General features: G+C 40.4%; 1 protein-coding gene across 10 annotated transcripts in view; it reads right to left on the reverse strand.

The window, feature by feature from the left end:
• Window positions 1-6,185: 6,185 nt before the first annotated feature.
• PATJ (PATJ crumbs cell polarity complex component) overlaps window positions 6,186-16,304 on the reverse strand; it is a 154,519-nt gene continuing 144,400 nt past the window's right edge. For all 10 annotated transcript variants that reach the window (XM_075615970.1, XM_075615974.1, XM_075615973.1 and 7 more), the window contains 4 exons: window positions 15,931-16,035; window positions 9,266-9,363; window positions 7,753-7,876; window positions 6,186-6,735 (listed from right to left, as the gene is read on the reverse strand). In XM_075615970.1, coding sequence (XP_075472085.1) covers window positions 6,589-6,735; window positions 7,753-7,876; window positions 9,266-9,363; window positions 15,931-16,035 — 474 coding nt within the window. In that variant the 3' untranslated portion in view covers window positions 6,186-6,588. The remainder of the gene's footprint in view (window positions 6,736-7,752; window positions 7,877-9,265; window positions 9,364-15,930; window positions 16,036-16,304) is intronic.

The raw sequence follows: 16,304 nt of genomic DNA on the forward strand, positions 1-16,304 counted from the left end.
TTGCAAAGGAGAGAGTTGGGAGGCAGGGAGGCCTGTTAGCAGTATGTTACACAAATCCGTAAGGGAGAGGATAAGGGCAGGCATTACAGTTTTAGCAATAAATGGACACTGCGGATCTTGGCAATGTTACGGAGGAAGAAGTGACCAATTTAAGCCATGGCATGAATGTGAATAAAGAAGAAAGGGAGGAAGTCAAACGTCACACCTAGGAAACATGCTTTGGCGACAGGATAGATGATGGAACCAATTACCGAGATGGAAAGGGGATATTAGACAGAGATTAGGAGACAATAAGAGGAGCTCAGTTTTAGACGCATGAAGTTTAAGCCGGTGGAGCACCATCCACGAGGATATAGCCACGAGGCCATTTTAAGGCTGTAGTTTACATCTGGTCATAATTCTGCCCCCATTCAGCAGAGAAGAAAAGGTATCTGTTTTAAATTCTCATCCATATCTATTCACATTTTGATTCTTTTAATTCTGTAGGCTGTTATTCCCAGAGGCCTTTTATCTGTCACACACGGCTGCATGTTATTGATTTTATTTCCTGTTTGTGCTGCACTCATTCGAACCAAAAGATCAATGTTTACGAAGGAGACCTGGGATGGTTAGAGAAAGCACAGAACAAAGCTGGCACAAAATAATGATCCAGATATTTAAACGTTCATGTAATATACTATTGCTCAAAATGTTTCCATCATTCCATGTTATCCTGATATTATTCCTGGTTCATATAACTTCAGTTTTGCCCTATAAGTACGTCTTATTTGGTTTCTACACACTACTTGTACTTAATCATATACCATCATGGCAAATGAAAGACTTATTGGTTCCCTCGAGATTTGTGAGGGTTATGTTTTTTTTTTTTTAACAAGATTTCTGTGATTATTTGAAAACAGCAATTTTATTAGATTGCAGAGAACACATGGAAGCAATAATCCCCTTCTAGCAGCTGTTTCTATAGTTTCAACTCAGGTTGCAGAATAAGGTGAGACTTGGATGAATATTGATCTGTCTGTAGATGAAAATCATCTCCAAATCTGATCAGTGCTATTTTCTATTAAGATACTTCAGGTTGGCTTTGGGGTACTTGGGTCCCCGGGGGAAGAGTCATTGGGGGCCCCTTAGAGGTTTCAATTTCTGATTTAAATATCACTTTACCCTGTCATGAAACGACAATGAAAGTGTCATAATATATTCAGTGTTATTAATATTTATTACAACTGGAGTGAAGAATATTACAAATTACATTATACACGTAACATTATCTCAACCCCCGCACTCTAACAGTTACACAAGTCAGAAACAGCAAAACTTTAAATGCGGTCACCTGCAAATGTAAAACTACAATAAAATCACAATAAACTGTCATATAAATATCACAGCATCAACTCAATTTGGGGGACCCCTGCAGTGTGGGGCCCAAGGCAGTTGACCTGGTTTGCCCTTACCCAAGGCCACTATTGGATATTTAATAATAATTTATCATTATTTTCAAACACCCTGGGAAGTTACTAGGTTATAAAGTCTAGCTAAATGTCATGTATAGCGCATACACAGATGAAGTCAGATTTGGAAGTCGGCCCCGAATTCCAGGCTGGACCAAGTTCAGGCGCGGAAGAGGAGGGACTAGGAGTGAAGGATAGGCCGTAGCTGGCGAGAGCCGGATCCCTGCAGCCAACAGGCTTGGCAGCTGGACGTGGAAAGTCAGGCTCAATGTCCAGTGCCGGCCGGGCCCCTGGAGCCACCCTGGGTTACCACCACACCGGGTTTAATCCGGAGACTATGGGTTTGGGGCACTTAACTTTGGGACGCCTCTGGCATCCTTCTGCGAAGATGGCTGCACTGGGTCAAATGATGCCTCGTTGCCATGACAACGGAACACTACGTGATGTCCCGTTGCCATGACAACGAGACACCACGTAGCGTACTCTTGTCATAGCATTTGACGCTGTGCAGCCATGTTCACTGGAGTTGTAGGGGGAGATGCAGGAGAATGCCGGAGACGACGCACAATGCCGCCGCAGGCAAGGGAGAATTTTTTTACATTTTTCTCTGGGTTTGGCCTTCAGTAGAAGATGGCAAACCTGGCGCCACCAGGCAATGCTTTTTACCAAAAACGAAAGCCAGCCAAACAGTTCTAAACCCATTGTAAACGCCTTCTAGCCTTCTACAAGACCTTTTATATCACATTACTAAGGGTTGGGGCAGATCTGTATCATCCTTATAAAATGTTGTCTAGTGCCAATATATATATATATTCATAGAAATGTAACATTTTTCATACAATTTGATGGTAAGATGTGTGCACTATTTATATCACATGTAGCACCAAGTTAGTGTGGTAAATTGTGCTCGTCACAACTGTAGAGGTTATTTAAATAACCTTGACTTAAAATGCGTACGCAGTAACTTTATAGACTGTAGTTAATATGATTAGTGAATCATATTTTGGTAACTGCTCCACCTAGTGGCTAATTGCAAATCTAGGCCATCGTATCTCAATGATTTTGTGGAAGAGCTGTTACATTCAGGAACATAATGCGACATTACCTAAAACAAAGTACATTATGTTTTTTGAGTTAACATGAAATCCACAAAGCTAATTGTATGCAAAGGCAATGTCTGTAAATCGGCTCAATAGCACACGCCTAATGGCATTGTTATTGTAACAAAGATGTAATCTTCCAGTAACGTGAGATTATGCGAGTCTTGCTGTTACTCTGATATAGACGCCAAAATAAGAATTTTGCTGGCGTAGAAAGAGACAGAAAGGATGAGATTTAAATAATGGTATTATTTCAATTATGCCCAACTGTGGCATTTCAGTCAGACATTGCAAATGCTCTATTTCAGGGTCGGGATGGGAGGTGTACGGATCAAGAATAAATGTAAATATGTATGCAAGTTATGGCTTATAAAATGATGTAATGTGAATATGAAGGTCAGACAATGCTCACACCAACCAAAGGTAATCTTTGCCAAAGAATAAATGAGGAAACATACTTCTTTTTATTTTATTTGAAGATTGAGTTATTTTTACATGGGGGGGGGATGCAATACAGGTTCTGGTCAGATATGGTGCAGCAATTGGTTCATATAGTAGATAATACAGTGGTCATCAGTGTCTGTGACTGTTGGTTCAGTCCATGCATACAGTAGGTAACAATAATTGGAAAGCATATATGAGTTAGGACAGAGTGGACATCTTCAAAGTGGATGGAAGGTGGAACAAGAGGGTGCTTTGCTATAAAAGGATGAGGGATGGAGGGAACCTGGGATCATTATTGTATCCTCTCCATGGATCCCGTGTTTTTCAGAACTTTGTACACGTGTCATTGAGCATGCTTGTTAGTCTTTCTATTTGGTAGATATACCAGAGTTTGACTAATGTGTGATGTGGTTGCCAGTTGTTGTTTATTCCAGAATTGGGCTTTAGCTAGGGTGACCAGACGTCCAGTTTTGCAGAGAGGAGCAGGGGCTGCAGTGCGCAATGTCTCCTCCAGGCCATTAGATGGCGATGCGCAGCTCATTCTCTCCCCGGCTGCAGTGTGCGGTCAGTGCGCGCGCCCAACGGGGTGAGATACATATTGGGGGTGGAGGCCCTTTATATAGTGCCAGTTTTGCTAAATCCTGATAAACTCACAAAATTGGCAATATTTCCAAAAAATAATTTTTAAAAAACTGTGACGTTTAAGTGAAAAACTATTTTCAGTCACAACACAAACAGGAAACAAAAAAACAGAGACAATCTTGTAAGCGACTATTTTATTTAGAATTTGTAAGCCTAGTAAAATATTTGATTCACTGCATTGATTTACATAAAAGGTAGAATAATATTAGCATTGTTTTTTCACAGAAAATTGTACTTATTTAAAATAAACCTATACAGCAAGGTGAACACCTGAGCAAAATTACACACGCGATGCAAGGACTGATTCTTTATACAAACATCTTAACAAAACGATTAACTGATCAACAAGAGTCATCATTTCTGAGATTACTATACATTAACGCTTTCACCGTGGGAGAGATCCACTGGGCTGTATATAATTAATAACTCCAGCTGCTAATGAGGGTAAAATGCAGAAATAAATGTCATTATTTTAAATGACATCCTAGAAAGCATTTGGCAACCGAGCTTTAAACCCCAACAATATTGTATTGATCCGTGTGCTGCCCGAAGACCCAAAGCACATCAAATAGCATAGTTACATGTGCAGGCCAATAATATCTGGGGCAACTACAATACTTTTTCTATGGTATATTGCAGTGGTGATTAACTCCAGTCCTCAAGGGCCACCTCACAGGTCAGGTTTTCGGGATAGCCCTGCTTCAGCACAAGTGCCTCAGTCAAACCTGACCTGTTGGTGGACATAGAGCATTGGAGTTGCCCATGCTTGGTATGTAGCCACAATAATGAAGTTAATTGGGGGGGGAGGGAGGTGTTACCTCCTTTACTGCAGAAAAGAGACATGTTAAGAGTTAATGGGATGGGGAAGTTGTAAAGATGGTGTATCATCCGAATCCTTTTTTGGTCCTATGTTACAAGGACTTCTGGAGGCAAAGTACAGTCCTGCTCACCACCTTAAATAAGAATGTATATACATATATTTTAAATTGTATATACACAATTTGCCCTTTCACACCAATCACACCGTATCTAGCATTAAAAACACCAGCAGTTTTCTGGAAAAATGCTATTGCAAAAGTGTACTTTAAAAAAACTCCTTGTACCTTCCGAGCTGATCATCAGCAGTCAGAGTAAGAGGAGCATTTAAGGCAGGAGAGGCCAACTCCAGTCCTCAAGGGCCACCAACAGGTCAGGTTTTCAGGATATCCACACAAGTGGCTCAGTCATTGACTGAGCCACTGATCAAGCCACTTGTGCTGAAGCAGGGATATCCTGTAAACCTGACCTGCTGGTGGCCCTTGAGGACTGGAGTTGTCCACCCCTCATTTAAGATGTACAGTACCTGCCCACATAAAAGAGTTAACATAAAAAGAATGAAAAGCAATTGCATAATTTACTGTATATTTGTTTGTACCCATTCCAGTGATTAGGTGGTCTCATTCTAGTCCAACGTAATTTAATCACAGAGTGTTTTGCCGTTTCAGAACACCTGGAACATTGGTGCGGTTATCTGCTGGAACGCACCTGCATTACGCTTTTGTGTTGTCTTGTGGTCATGTGCAAAACCAAAAGAAACAAATCCCCTACGCTCCAGCCTTATCGTGCAAAGCACAGCCAGTGTATTTAATAGAGCAAAGCAAAAACAGATGCATTAAAAGGCTTTGCATGCTTACGGTGCTCACGCCGTGCAGTTATGTTTGAGGACGGCTGAAGACCAAACGCTGCATTTTCCTGTGTGCTCCTGGACTGTTTAATACATACAAGTCCAGGGTTTGTTACTAGGCGATCAGGGATGGCACAAGGTAGTACAGAGTATCACTTTTGTTACTAAGAAACGTAATCTTCCAATACTTTTCTTATTTCAACACGTGCCCCCCCCCCCTTTCTGTTCTTATATATCTTTTAAGAATGGTGTCTAAAGATCTGTTACACTGCTGAAGAGGAGGAGTATATTCTGCATTGAAGTACAGTACCTTTACTTTACTTTTAGCAATTAGGCCAACCATCTGTTCATTCATCTGCTTGTATGCTTTGTTCTCTTCCATATACTTATGATATTCAGAATATTGGTATTAGGACACTGGTCTTCTGGTTTATACTGTAGGTTTTAGAAGGATTTATTTTCCTGTTGCCCCTGAGATTATTTTTGACTGATGCTTAGGAGATGCGGTTCTAGAAATACTGTATCTTCCTTCTCCACTGGGTGGTTTTGTGTGATGAGAATATTTGATGTGACGGCTTCCCCAGTGTATCACTAACAATCCCCTCCCATCCCCCCCCAAAAAAACAAGGCTGCTGTTCAGGTCTTTTTCGGACTCCAAAAAAAATATTATTTGATACCAGACTCTGCAGCATTTCATTTTTACATAGAGCAAGGAGAGCGCAATAACCGCTTCTGGAAGTTCCAGGTTTCACAACGATCGAGAGCTATATTTATTCAACATTAACTTATAAAATACAACAAAAGCTTTTTTTTAGTCATAATTGACATTGGAAGACTTACAAGTTACGATTAATCCCAGGGGTTCTCAACTCCAGTCCTCAACCCCCCCCCCCCCCACCCCCCAAGCAGGTCTGGTTTAAAGGATATCCCAACTTCAGCACAGGAGGCTCAATCAGTGTCTCAGTCGAAGACTGCACCTCCTGTGCTGAAGCTAGAATATCTTTAAAACCAGACCTGTTGGGAAGGTCCCTGGATTAAGGTAATAAGGTGGCAATGCATTTCTGTTTCAATGTGCTTCACCTTTTTTACATCTAAACAAGCAAACACAGCTTTAAATAGCAGGTGATTGTTAGGTTATCCACGAAATATGTGCATTTCATCCATACTGTCTGTAAGGTAATATATTCTATACAGACAAACAGAATCAATATGTTTTGCCAGTTTGGAGCCATCTTCTTCATAATTATGTACTGCGTATGACTGTGGGATACAATATCTTACACATATCAGACTATGATAACACAGTTAGTGTTACATTTCCCCTTTGACGTTTTAAAATAGCCACTGCTTCTTCATGGGTGACGCCATCCAGGCTCTCTCCATTGACCGATAAAATCTGGTCTCCTCGTTTCAGTCTGCCATCTTCTGCTGCCGCTCCCTGTGAGCCAAAAACGTTTAGAAAGAAGTTTCTGCACCAACAATATTTAATGGTCAAACACACTGCAACACATTGCTTGGGGGTGATGCAGGTAAAACATGGAGGTGTTAGCATGAGAACAGTTCTAGTGCTAGAGTAACTCGTAACGCACAGAGATCAATGTGCCGCACACTGAAAAGATTAAAGCGCCTGACGGATTATCTCACACTCATGAGAAAAAATACGACATATGGAATGACCTTGTCTAATGTTAGGCACGTTAGTAATAAGATGGGACACATGCATGGAAAAAAATAATCTAAAACAAAAAAAAAAAAAAAAAAAAACAAGTAGATGTTCAATGTGTTACCTGAGCATGGTAATGTGATTCACATTATTATCTGATCTTTGGGAGAAGTTCTGTCCTCTCCCAAAGCGCGTATTGTAAATAACGGAAGATTGCTTGGTTTGCAAATAAAACATTACATTTCCTTTGTGGGCAGATTCTGATAAATGAATATACATTGCTAATTAAACGGACAATAAAACTCCTCTTTTAAAAACTGCAAAGAGCATTTGCACTGGACAGAAGATTCTGAGCTGTATACAGCAGTACTGCCGTTACAGAATATAGTCAAGAATAATGTTTTGTGCTTGCACAGATGCAATTAGCTACATTGGACACTACATTTAGAAGAGTTAATCTTGTTTGTTCCAGAGACTACAGCAGGATATGCCCGATTGCAGTTTCTAAAAGACTAGGTGTTTTTTGTTTTCCATTCAATTGCATATTATCTCGTGACAAAGCAAACATTTTACTCGTTTTTGATTTAAAATGTCTTTAAAATGACACGAATTTAAAGCAAATCTGCAGTAACCGACTACTCTGCCTTCTGCCCTTTATATTATACACATATTATTTATGATGTATTTACTCTTTTGCCGTTATTTAGCCATGGCTGTGTGTACGTCGGATTCACCCATCGGAAAACGAAGACTGCACAAATGTGTATATAAAAAAAAAAAAGAAAGGTTTACCTTTGAAAATATTGTCTTGACATAAATTGGCAGGTCTCCGTGAGGGCTTCCATAACCACCTACAATACTGAAACCCAATCCATCCGAGCCTTTTTCCAAGAGAATTATTTTGGGCACAGGTGTTCTGTAAGAATAGCGTGCGTAATATTAAAGCAGCAATCCCACCTGTATGTTTATTTTTTACATACATGTTCAACATATTTCCAACATCTTCAAAGCTACGTATGGCTGCATATCATTTTATGTAGTTCTTGGCGCCTCTCTTACTTCTACCAACGTGGATAATAACTTGCGTCTCACGACATTAACTATGGCTATAAGCATTATTACAGCCCATTGATTATTAGGGCCCAAATGTAACTACCGGCTTAGTATCATTTTAGTATCTCTAGGTACCATAGGCATTGCTTTCATCCCGTACCAATCTATACAGCAGGTAATCAGAGAAAATATATAGTGTCCAGATCAGTGAGAGAGAAACTCACAGGGTGTATTGCCAGATAATGTACAATCCTTCTAAACAAATCCTTGTAACAAAATTACAGTTCCAGCAACATGACCTTCAATATCCTAAATGTGTTTTTTTGGAATAAATCAGTTGCAGTATTAGAGAATACTTACTGCATGTTTATTTTTATTTCCCTTCACACACTATGTCCATTTAAATTAGTTTGTATGTATTAAGCTTCCTTGGGTTGCTGTAGCAACCATGTAGGAACCCACAGCACGTCCTCTTTGGAATTAGGCGGCCATATTGGGAATCAGGATCTGTGCCGATGGGTCACCGGAGAATGGATCTATCGGCTGCTTAGATAATTATGTTGCCTTAAGGCAAGGAGCTGCTGCATTTATTTAAAAAAATAAAGTAAATGGCAAGAGCCAACACTACTTCAAAGGCCAAATTCACAAATCTCAGTCATTCGAGGTACAGATTCATCACTTCCTTTTTATTAGAATGTTGCTTTGCTTCCTTTAAGAACTTGACAAATTAGGCCTTCTTCAGAGATACCACAGAGAGCCATGTTTTTTTAACTGTTGACCAAGTCCAGCTTAGTCCGAGTGGCTCACGGTCGGGCTCACTATCCCTTGATGTCCCACTTGTGAACTTTTCAACTGTGTGCCCATACTCTGTGTTCCCTTCGTATTTGCTGTAGGTTTAGAAGCTTCCTGTCGTCTCGCTTCATTTCTATACTGCAAATAGTATACAGGTACTAGATTGTAAAACACAAAAATACAAAACATAACTGCATGATTTGAGTCTAAATCAGTGTTTCCCATCTCCAGTCCTCAGGAACACCCAACATGTCAGGTCTTAAGGATATCCCTGCTCCAGCACAGGTCGGTCAATCAGCGGCTCAGTCATTTTGACTGAGCCACCTGTGCTGAATCTGGGATATCCTTAAGCCCTGGCCTTTTGGGAGTTCCTGAGGACTGGAGATGGGAACCACTGTTTTAAATCATTCACAGTCACTTAAAGCACTTAACTACTTGAAATATTGCGGCTAATACTCACTCTACTTCCTCAGGATGGGGATCAGAGTTAACGCCCTGACCTGCAGACATGTTCTCCAACTGGCTGGCAATGGCGCTAATATTAGTATCAGCTACAACCTAGAACAACAAGAAATAATAAACTGTGTGCACGGAAAACAATGCATATTACCTTCAAATAAATAATTCAAACTCATTGTTAGGCCTCTATACAATATGCAGAGAAACTGCTTCCCGTGCTGGAGAAGAGCTCTGTTCCGTTCAAATGAAGGGCACTTAAAAGCGACAGCAGAGCACATTGAATAAGTGCCGTACTATGCCAAGGCCACGTGAACATTCTTTGCTGCATTTTCCTATGAACATTTTTTTCCAGATCACTTTAGCATGAAAGGGGCAAAGAAAATGTGACGGCAACATAAAGGGAACGTTTCTGCAAATCATAACTATGTGACAACAATAAACACTTGTATGTTCCGTTTTACACCCATGTATTCTTTTGAGTTCATTATTACAAATATAATAAAAGAACAGTGTGACAAAGATGACGATCTTACATAAACAGAAAGTCAAATTACACCGAAGACAAACAGATCATAGAACTGTCAGTGATGGACATTCAATAAGGAAGCGATTAATTTCAGCATTGTCACATCCCCGCACCACCCCCACCCCGGTCTCCGTGAAGACAGAAATGCACACGTGGTTTTATTGAATTGCATATTATTAAAGATAAAGAATATTTAGAATTGTAATGCTTAAAAACAAATCAACACATGGGAAAAAAACACACACACAAAAAAACTAATAAAATAATAATCAACACTGCAACTCTTAGTACAGAAAAAGGCTCATCTTGCTGGTAACACGAAGGCCTCGCATTAAAAGCTAGGCCATAAAAATAGGCCACGCCTACTTTCCTCATGAACCAAGCACGTTAATTTGGAAGTGGAATACATGAAAAGATAAACTCTCACTAAATTGTAAATTAAACAATTCATACTATTACAAGGTTCAGAAATCTGTTATGGAGCATCTTTAGGAGCAATCCAAGCAATATCCTACGTATTTTGTGTTTATTTTTGTTAAATCAGATCTTTAGTATTAGATAATACTTACTACATTTTTTATTTTAAAATTCAACTCTATGCCATTTTTAATGAGTTTTAATATACTGAGTATCCTGTGATTTCTATAGCAGGCGTTTAGCACACTTCCCCAGCAGTGCAAGATCTTTGTAACACTTTCCTGTTTGCTGGGAATATTGGCAACAAATTATCACAGTTTGAGCCGCAAACTGTAACAATACATAAGGGTACCTTAGAAAGATCAGGATACACTGTAGCTGCTGAGTTACACTGGCTGAAGGATTGATTTGAAACTGAAAGGCGGCCATTTAGTGAACCCTGGGAAACATGATTTTGCTGATTGATCACAGGAGAACAAAATCAATCGGCAGCTTAGGTAATTCGTTTTCAATAACGATAAGCAAAGGCTGCATATATTAAAAGAAAAAAAAGATTTTGTTTGGATTGCCTCTTTTATTCTTCAGATTAATAAAGGTTAGAAACAAAAATCATAAATTGTAAATGTAAAACCCCCCTGTTCTCCTTTATAGTCAATGCACCTCTTTACAAAGAGTTCCTTACGGATATTTGCAGCAAGTGCTGTTCGAATTTCTGTTATTAAAACATTTTGATATCACTGCACTTCATTCCATGCTGTATACTCCAACAGATTAGAAACAATCCACACTTCACAATTCACTAGATTACAGCACCGCACCACACAGCAACACACAACAACACACAGCACAGCACCATACCACACAGCACCACACAGCACAGCACCGTACCACACAGCACCACACGGCTTTCAGTTTAGCATTCAACTAGTTAGCAATGCACAGAAGGGCGGATAACAAAAATAACAAGCAAGAAACCATGCATTACAGGGCTTACTATAGTATTGTTAAAGTGGTTTAAATGTAATGAGAAATATGGTGCAATTCTGAATGAAATAACATCAATTCATCTATTGTTACCATGGTGCAGTTTCAGGATGATATCGGCTTTGTGCCATGTCAAATAATTTATTCATATGGGGGTAAATGCATTTTAAAGAGGCAATCCAAGCAAGCCATTTTTTTAAAGCATTGGATTGAAGCAGGGGGTCTCCAAGCTGAACCCCAATGTTAGCTCCGCGGATCCCCTGCTTCCGGAGAGACATGCCTCCGTAGGAGGTGTCAGTAACCGCTCGGCTAGCGGGGATCACGTAATGGCGACTTTGCAAAAGCTCCCACGCCCTGTGAGCCAATTGGACGCCGTGACGTCATCCAGTGAGGCTTCCTATTGGTCCCCATGACCAGGGGCTTTAAACTTTGCTGAGATACAGGCTTTCAAATGGGGAGCCAGTATCTCGAGAAGCAAGGCGTCTCTGGAGCCAAAATGAATGAATAACTAAAAAAGTGCATGCATTGCTCCCCTAACAAAAAGAACCTAGAAGACGACATTGGTATGAAATATTAACTTGAGAATGCAGGTAATGGGGCGGAGAAGGTTGGGATGCGTGTTATACAAACTGTGTGTGAAGTGGTGTATATTAGTCCCAAAACATTGTTCATAAAGCTTTGGTAACCCACTATGCCCGGCAATGTATCTCTGTTCACTCTGAACGAACAAACTTCATCTAACTGAGCATGTTAAGGTTACCAGAGTATTCCTAAAGAGGGGACACACTGCAGTGCTTTTTTTGGGGGGTGGGGGGATATACCATGGGCCTTCCTTTTAGAATAAAATGCAGGATAAAAATCAACAAACATTCACAGCACTGCTGCTGGCAATCATAATAACAGAGTTGAACAACCTTGTGTGTAGCTCCCCGTTATCTCATTAGTACACCCGCAGAAGGCAGATTAAATTGGAGAGACGCAGTGAAGCAGCAGGATAGGTTGATTGCTCCACCGAGACCCTAATCTTCCATTTTCAAACAGCATCTGCCCAATCCTTAAAATGTTCCGTGCAGGACATACAGATAATATGCCTTTCCCCACCAGTGAGCACGATTATCTGACCTTTCACAACAGTTTGTACTGAAGCAGCAGACGTTGATAAGAAATTAAATTACGGATATGTCTGTCATGATTATCAAAGTGATATTAGCATTTTATTTTTCGATATTAGGACATGAATAAGAAACTGCTCTCTGTATATATGTTTATACAAAACATTTCTGATTATACACGGTGAACATTTCACTTTTTGAAATGGAACAACATCAATGACAATTCTCAGTGGAGTTAGAATTTATCAAGGACAATTGTCAAGATTAATTGCAGATCAGCCTGGTGTATGATTTAGGTCAGAAAAAAAGTTTCAAAGGGAATTTAAATACAATATTTCAAATCAGGTGCACTAATATTTAATAAATGGTGTTACAGTATCAATCCCCCTGTGATCCTCCACTTTTTTTTTTATAACTTAAATTTTTATTAGTTTTCACAATGTTACAATACATGCGTACATACAATGTTTGTAATGATTTTCAACATTGAACACCGTGCAACTCCCATTTTCTAGTGAAATAATAATACATCATAACACTCCCTATGCGGGAGGGGGTTGGGGAGGGAGAGGGGGAGGGGGGGGGGAAGACACCTCTTCTGCATGCTTCTTTTCCTTGGGTCACCGCCTCATCCCACCTTGTATACGACCATCTGTATTCCTACTCGGGTCGCTTAGATTAACTACAATCTAACCCAAGCCCCTCCTTCTGCCTCCTACATCAAAGGAGAACGCACTTGCCACTATTAGAGCCAGATTGTGGACCTGTCCACCCCTGGGATGTCTGTTTGGGCTAGCCACGGTGTCCAGACTTTTAGGTAATTTTTGCCAGTATTGTCTAGGAGACTTGTCAATTTCTCCATCTGGCAGGTATGCCAAATTCTGTTCCGAATTTTGGGGATTACTGGGATTTCGTTGTGTTTCCATAATGCTGCGATCTCTGCCCTCGTGGCCAATGCGAAATGTGCAATCAGTTTCATATCTGTTTTAGCTATCCCCGGGGTCTGCCTGTTCAACAGGAATCCTCTGTAGCCAATCTCTAATTTGCTCCCACAAGGGAGTTACCCGAGGGCAAGACCACAGCATATGTAACAGGTCGGCCGGGTCTCCACATTGTTTAGGGCACAATGGGGAGTATCCTGGGACAAATTTTGATAATCTAACTGGGGTGTGGTACCATCTCATTAATACTTTATATGCGTTCTCCTTTAATGTGGTGCACAATGAACTTTTGGAGGCCGCTGTAACCATCTGCGTCCACGCCTCCTCCTCCAATGTCTCTCCCAGGTCCTTTTCCCACATCAACATATATCCTAACTTTTTTGTGACCGTGGGACTAGAACCGATCACTTCCTTATATATCTGCGATGTAAGTCCCTTCGTGTCCGTCTCAACCAGACAGAGCTTTTCAAAGTTTGTCAATGGGGGACGGGATTTGAATTTGTTGTAAAATGCTCTGATCTGGAGGTATCTAAAGAATTCAGATTGGGGGATCTCTTTTTCCGATTTAATTTGTTAAAATGTTTTAATTTTGTTATTGCCCTCCAGATCCCCAAGTCTATGTATACCTTTAGCTCGCCAAATCGAGGCGTCCGCCCTATTCAGACCCGGAGCGAAGTCCGAATTTCCCCATAATGGGGTCATTAGGGATCCCCTACTAGTTAGGTTACATGACAGCTTGGTGGACTTCCAGATCGTGAGTGAGTTGGTCATCGAGGAGAGCAGCTCGGATCCAGCTTTCTTTGCCGTGTTTGGGCACCAGATTAGGTTGTTTAACTCCAATGGGGAGCAACACTCCTTCTCCAATGCCACCCATCTTTTCAATTCTGGGTTTGTTTGCCATTGGGAAATTTGACATAATTGTGCTGCCTTATAGTAGGATAACAAACAAGGTACTGCTAGTCCCCCCTCCAATTTTTGTTTTATTAGGGTTTGGTTTTTTACTCTCGCTTTTTTGCCTCCCCATATAAACTTAGAGATCGCGGATTGAAGGGAGAGTATTTCCTTCAATCCCAGTGGCACTGGGAGGGTCTGGAATAGGTACAAAACCCTTGGGAGAAGGTTCATTTTGACACTGTATATTTTCCCTATCCATGTTATTTTAAATTTGGCCCATTTTCTCATGTCTTCCTTTAATTCTTTGAATAATCTAGGATAATTTGCCTTATATATTGATTGATAGTCTTTGGTGATATTGACTCCTAGGTACTTAATCGCTGATTTTTGCCAATTGAAATTGAAATTAATTGAAAGTAATTTTTCCAGATTTTTCGGGAGATTAATGTTTAATGCTTCTGATTTCGCCTGGTTTATTTTGAACCCCGAAATCCTTTTAAATTTCCCTAGCAAGTCAAAGAGATTTGGGAGCAGGTCAATGGCTTAGAAATGGTCAAAAAGACATCGTCGGCATATAGAGCCACTTTATGGGATTGGTTGTTCACGTTTATTCCTGTGATGTCCGGGCTCTTACGAATCTGGGCCGCCAGCGGTTCCATACAGAGAGCGAAAAGTAGAGGTGAGAGCGGGCAGCCCTGCCTCGTACCACTCCTGATCTTAAATAGATTGGATGGGAAACCTTGGTGTTGCACCCTAGCGGTTGGGTTGGTATAGAGGGCCAGTATTGCCCCTATCAGTTTGTATCCAAAGCCAAAGGCTCCAAGTGTAGCTCTTAGGTATGCCCGGTCAATCCTGTCAAACGCCTTTTCCGCATCTAGACTCAACACCATAGTTTATATCTGTTTATTATTGGCTATTTCTATCAGATCAATAATTCGTCGGGTATTGTCTGCCGCTTGACGATCTTTAATGAAGCCGACTTGATCTGGGTGTATTAGTCTAGGCAGGATATATGACTCAATCTGTTGGCAATTAGTTTGGCGTATATTTTGATGTCTGTGTTTATAAGGGAGATTGGTCGATAACTCTTACAATCGAGCGGGTGATCCCCCACTTTAAAGGCATTAACACCTTCACCAAATGTATTGTATTATTGTCTAGAAACGAAGATCATTATTTTTAAATAAATATACACAACAATAAGAGCCCTCACTTTGAAATAATACAATTGTTCACCTGTATTATGTGTGTGTGTATACACACACACACACACACACACACACACACACACACACACACACACACACACACACACACACACACACACACACACACACACACACACACACATATATATACACACACACACACATATATATATATATACACACACGGTAGATTTCAGTGAATACAGTTTGCTCTTTGCAGGACAATTGATTAAATAGAGATACAGATTAAATCTTCGGTTGCAAGCAATAATAACCCACTGAACTACAGTATAAGTGGATAATACAAGGACGTTGTTACAGTGAGCAGCTCAGTCACAGCCTACAATCATAGGAACGACAATTTATTCTGGTTTCAAGAACATAGCAATTTACAGATGAAAGCTGGAAGCTGGAAAGCTGATCAGTTGTACCAGAGTGATTTTGTATCTGTTGTTAAGCAACATGTAGGATTCCCCTTGGAAAGCATTACCCGTGTAGTGAGGTCTAGTGCCAATGGTGCTCAATCTCTGCAAAACAACACGTTATCTAGCTCTCACAGCTGTGCTTCTCATTGATCACCATACCTGCAAGACAATACTTCCATAAGCATTCTTCAGTATATTAACAACGTCTGCATGAGAAAGCCCATCCAATGGTTGCCTATTAATACTGACTATTCGATCTCCAACCTAAAATGAACAAAAGCACAGGACACCGTTATTGCACAGAATAGACACTCAATGTGATTGCCTTGAGTAAATGTGTCTTGTATGTGTTATCTGTGATTATCTTTAACCAATATTATTATTCCCTAGATTATTGTATGGTGTCAAGTGTTTGGTGTTGGCGCAGAAAATAATTTATTTTAAATGGAGACAAAGAATGGGCTATTCCTCCTCTGTGAGGGGGTACTAGGTTACCAAAGTTGCCTGCCTAATGCCTGCCTAATTCTAGGCGG

The sequence above is a fragment of the Ascaphus truei genome, chromosome 10 (assembly GCF_040206685.1).
Source record: "Ascaphus truei isolate aAscTru1 chromosome 10, aAscTru1.hap1, whole genome shotgun sequence".
Classification (NCBI taxonomy): Eukaryota; Metazoa; Chordata; class Amphibia; order Anura; family Ascaphidae; genus Ascaphus; species Ascaphus truei.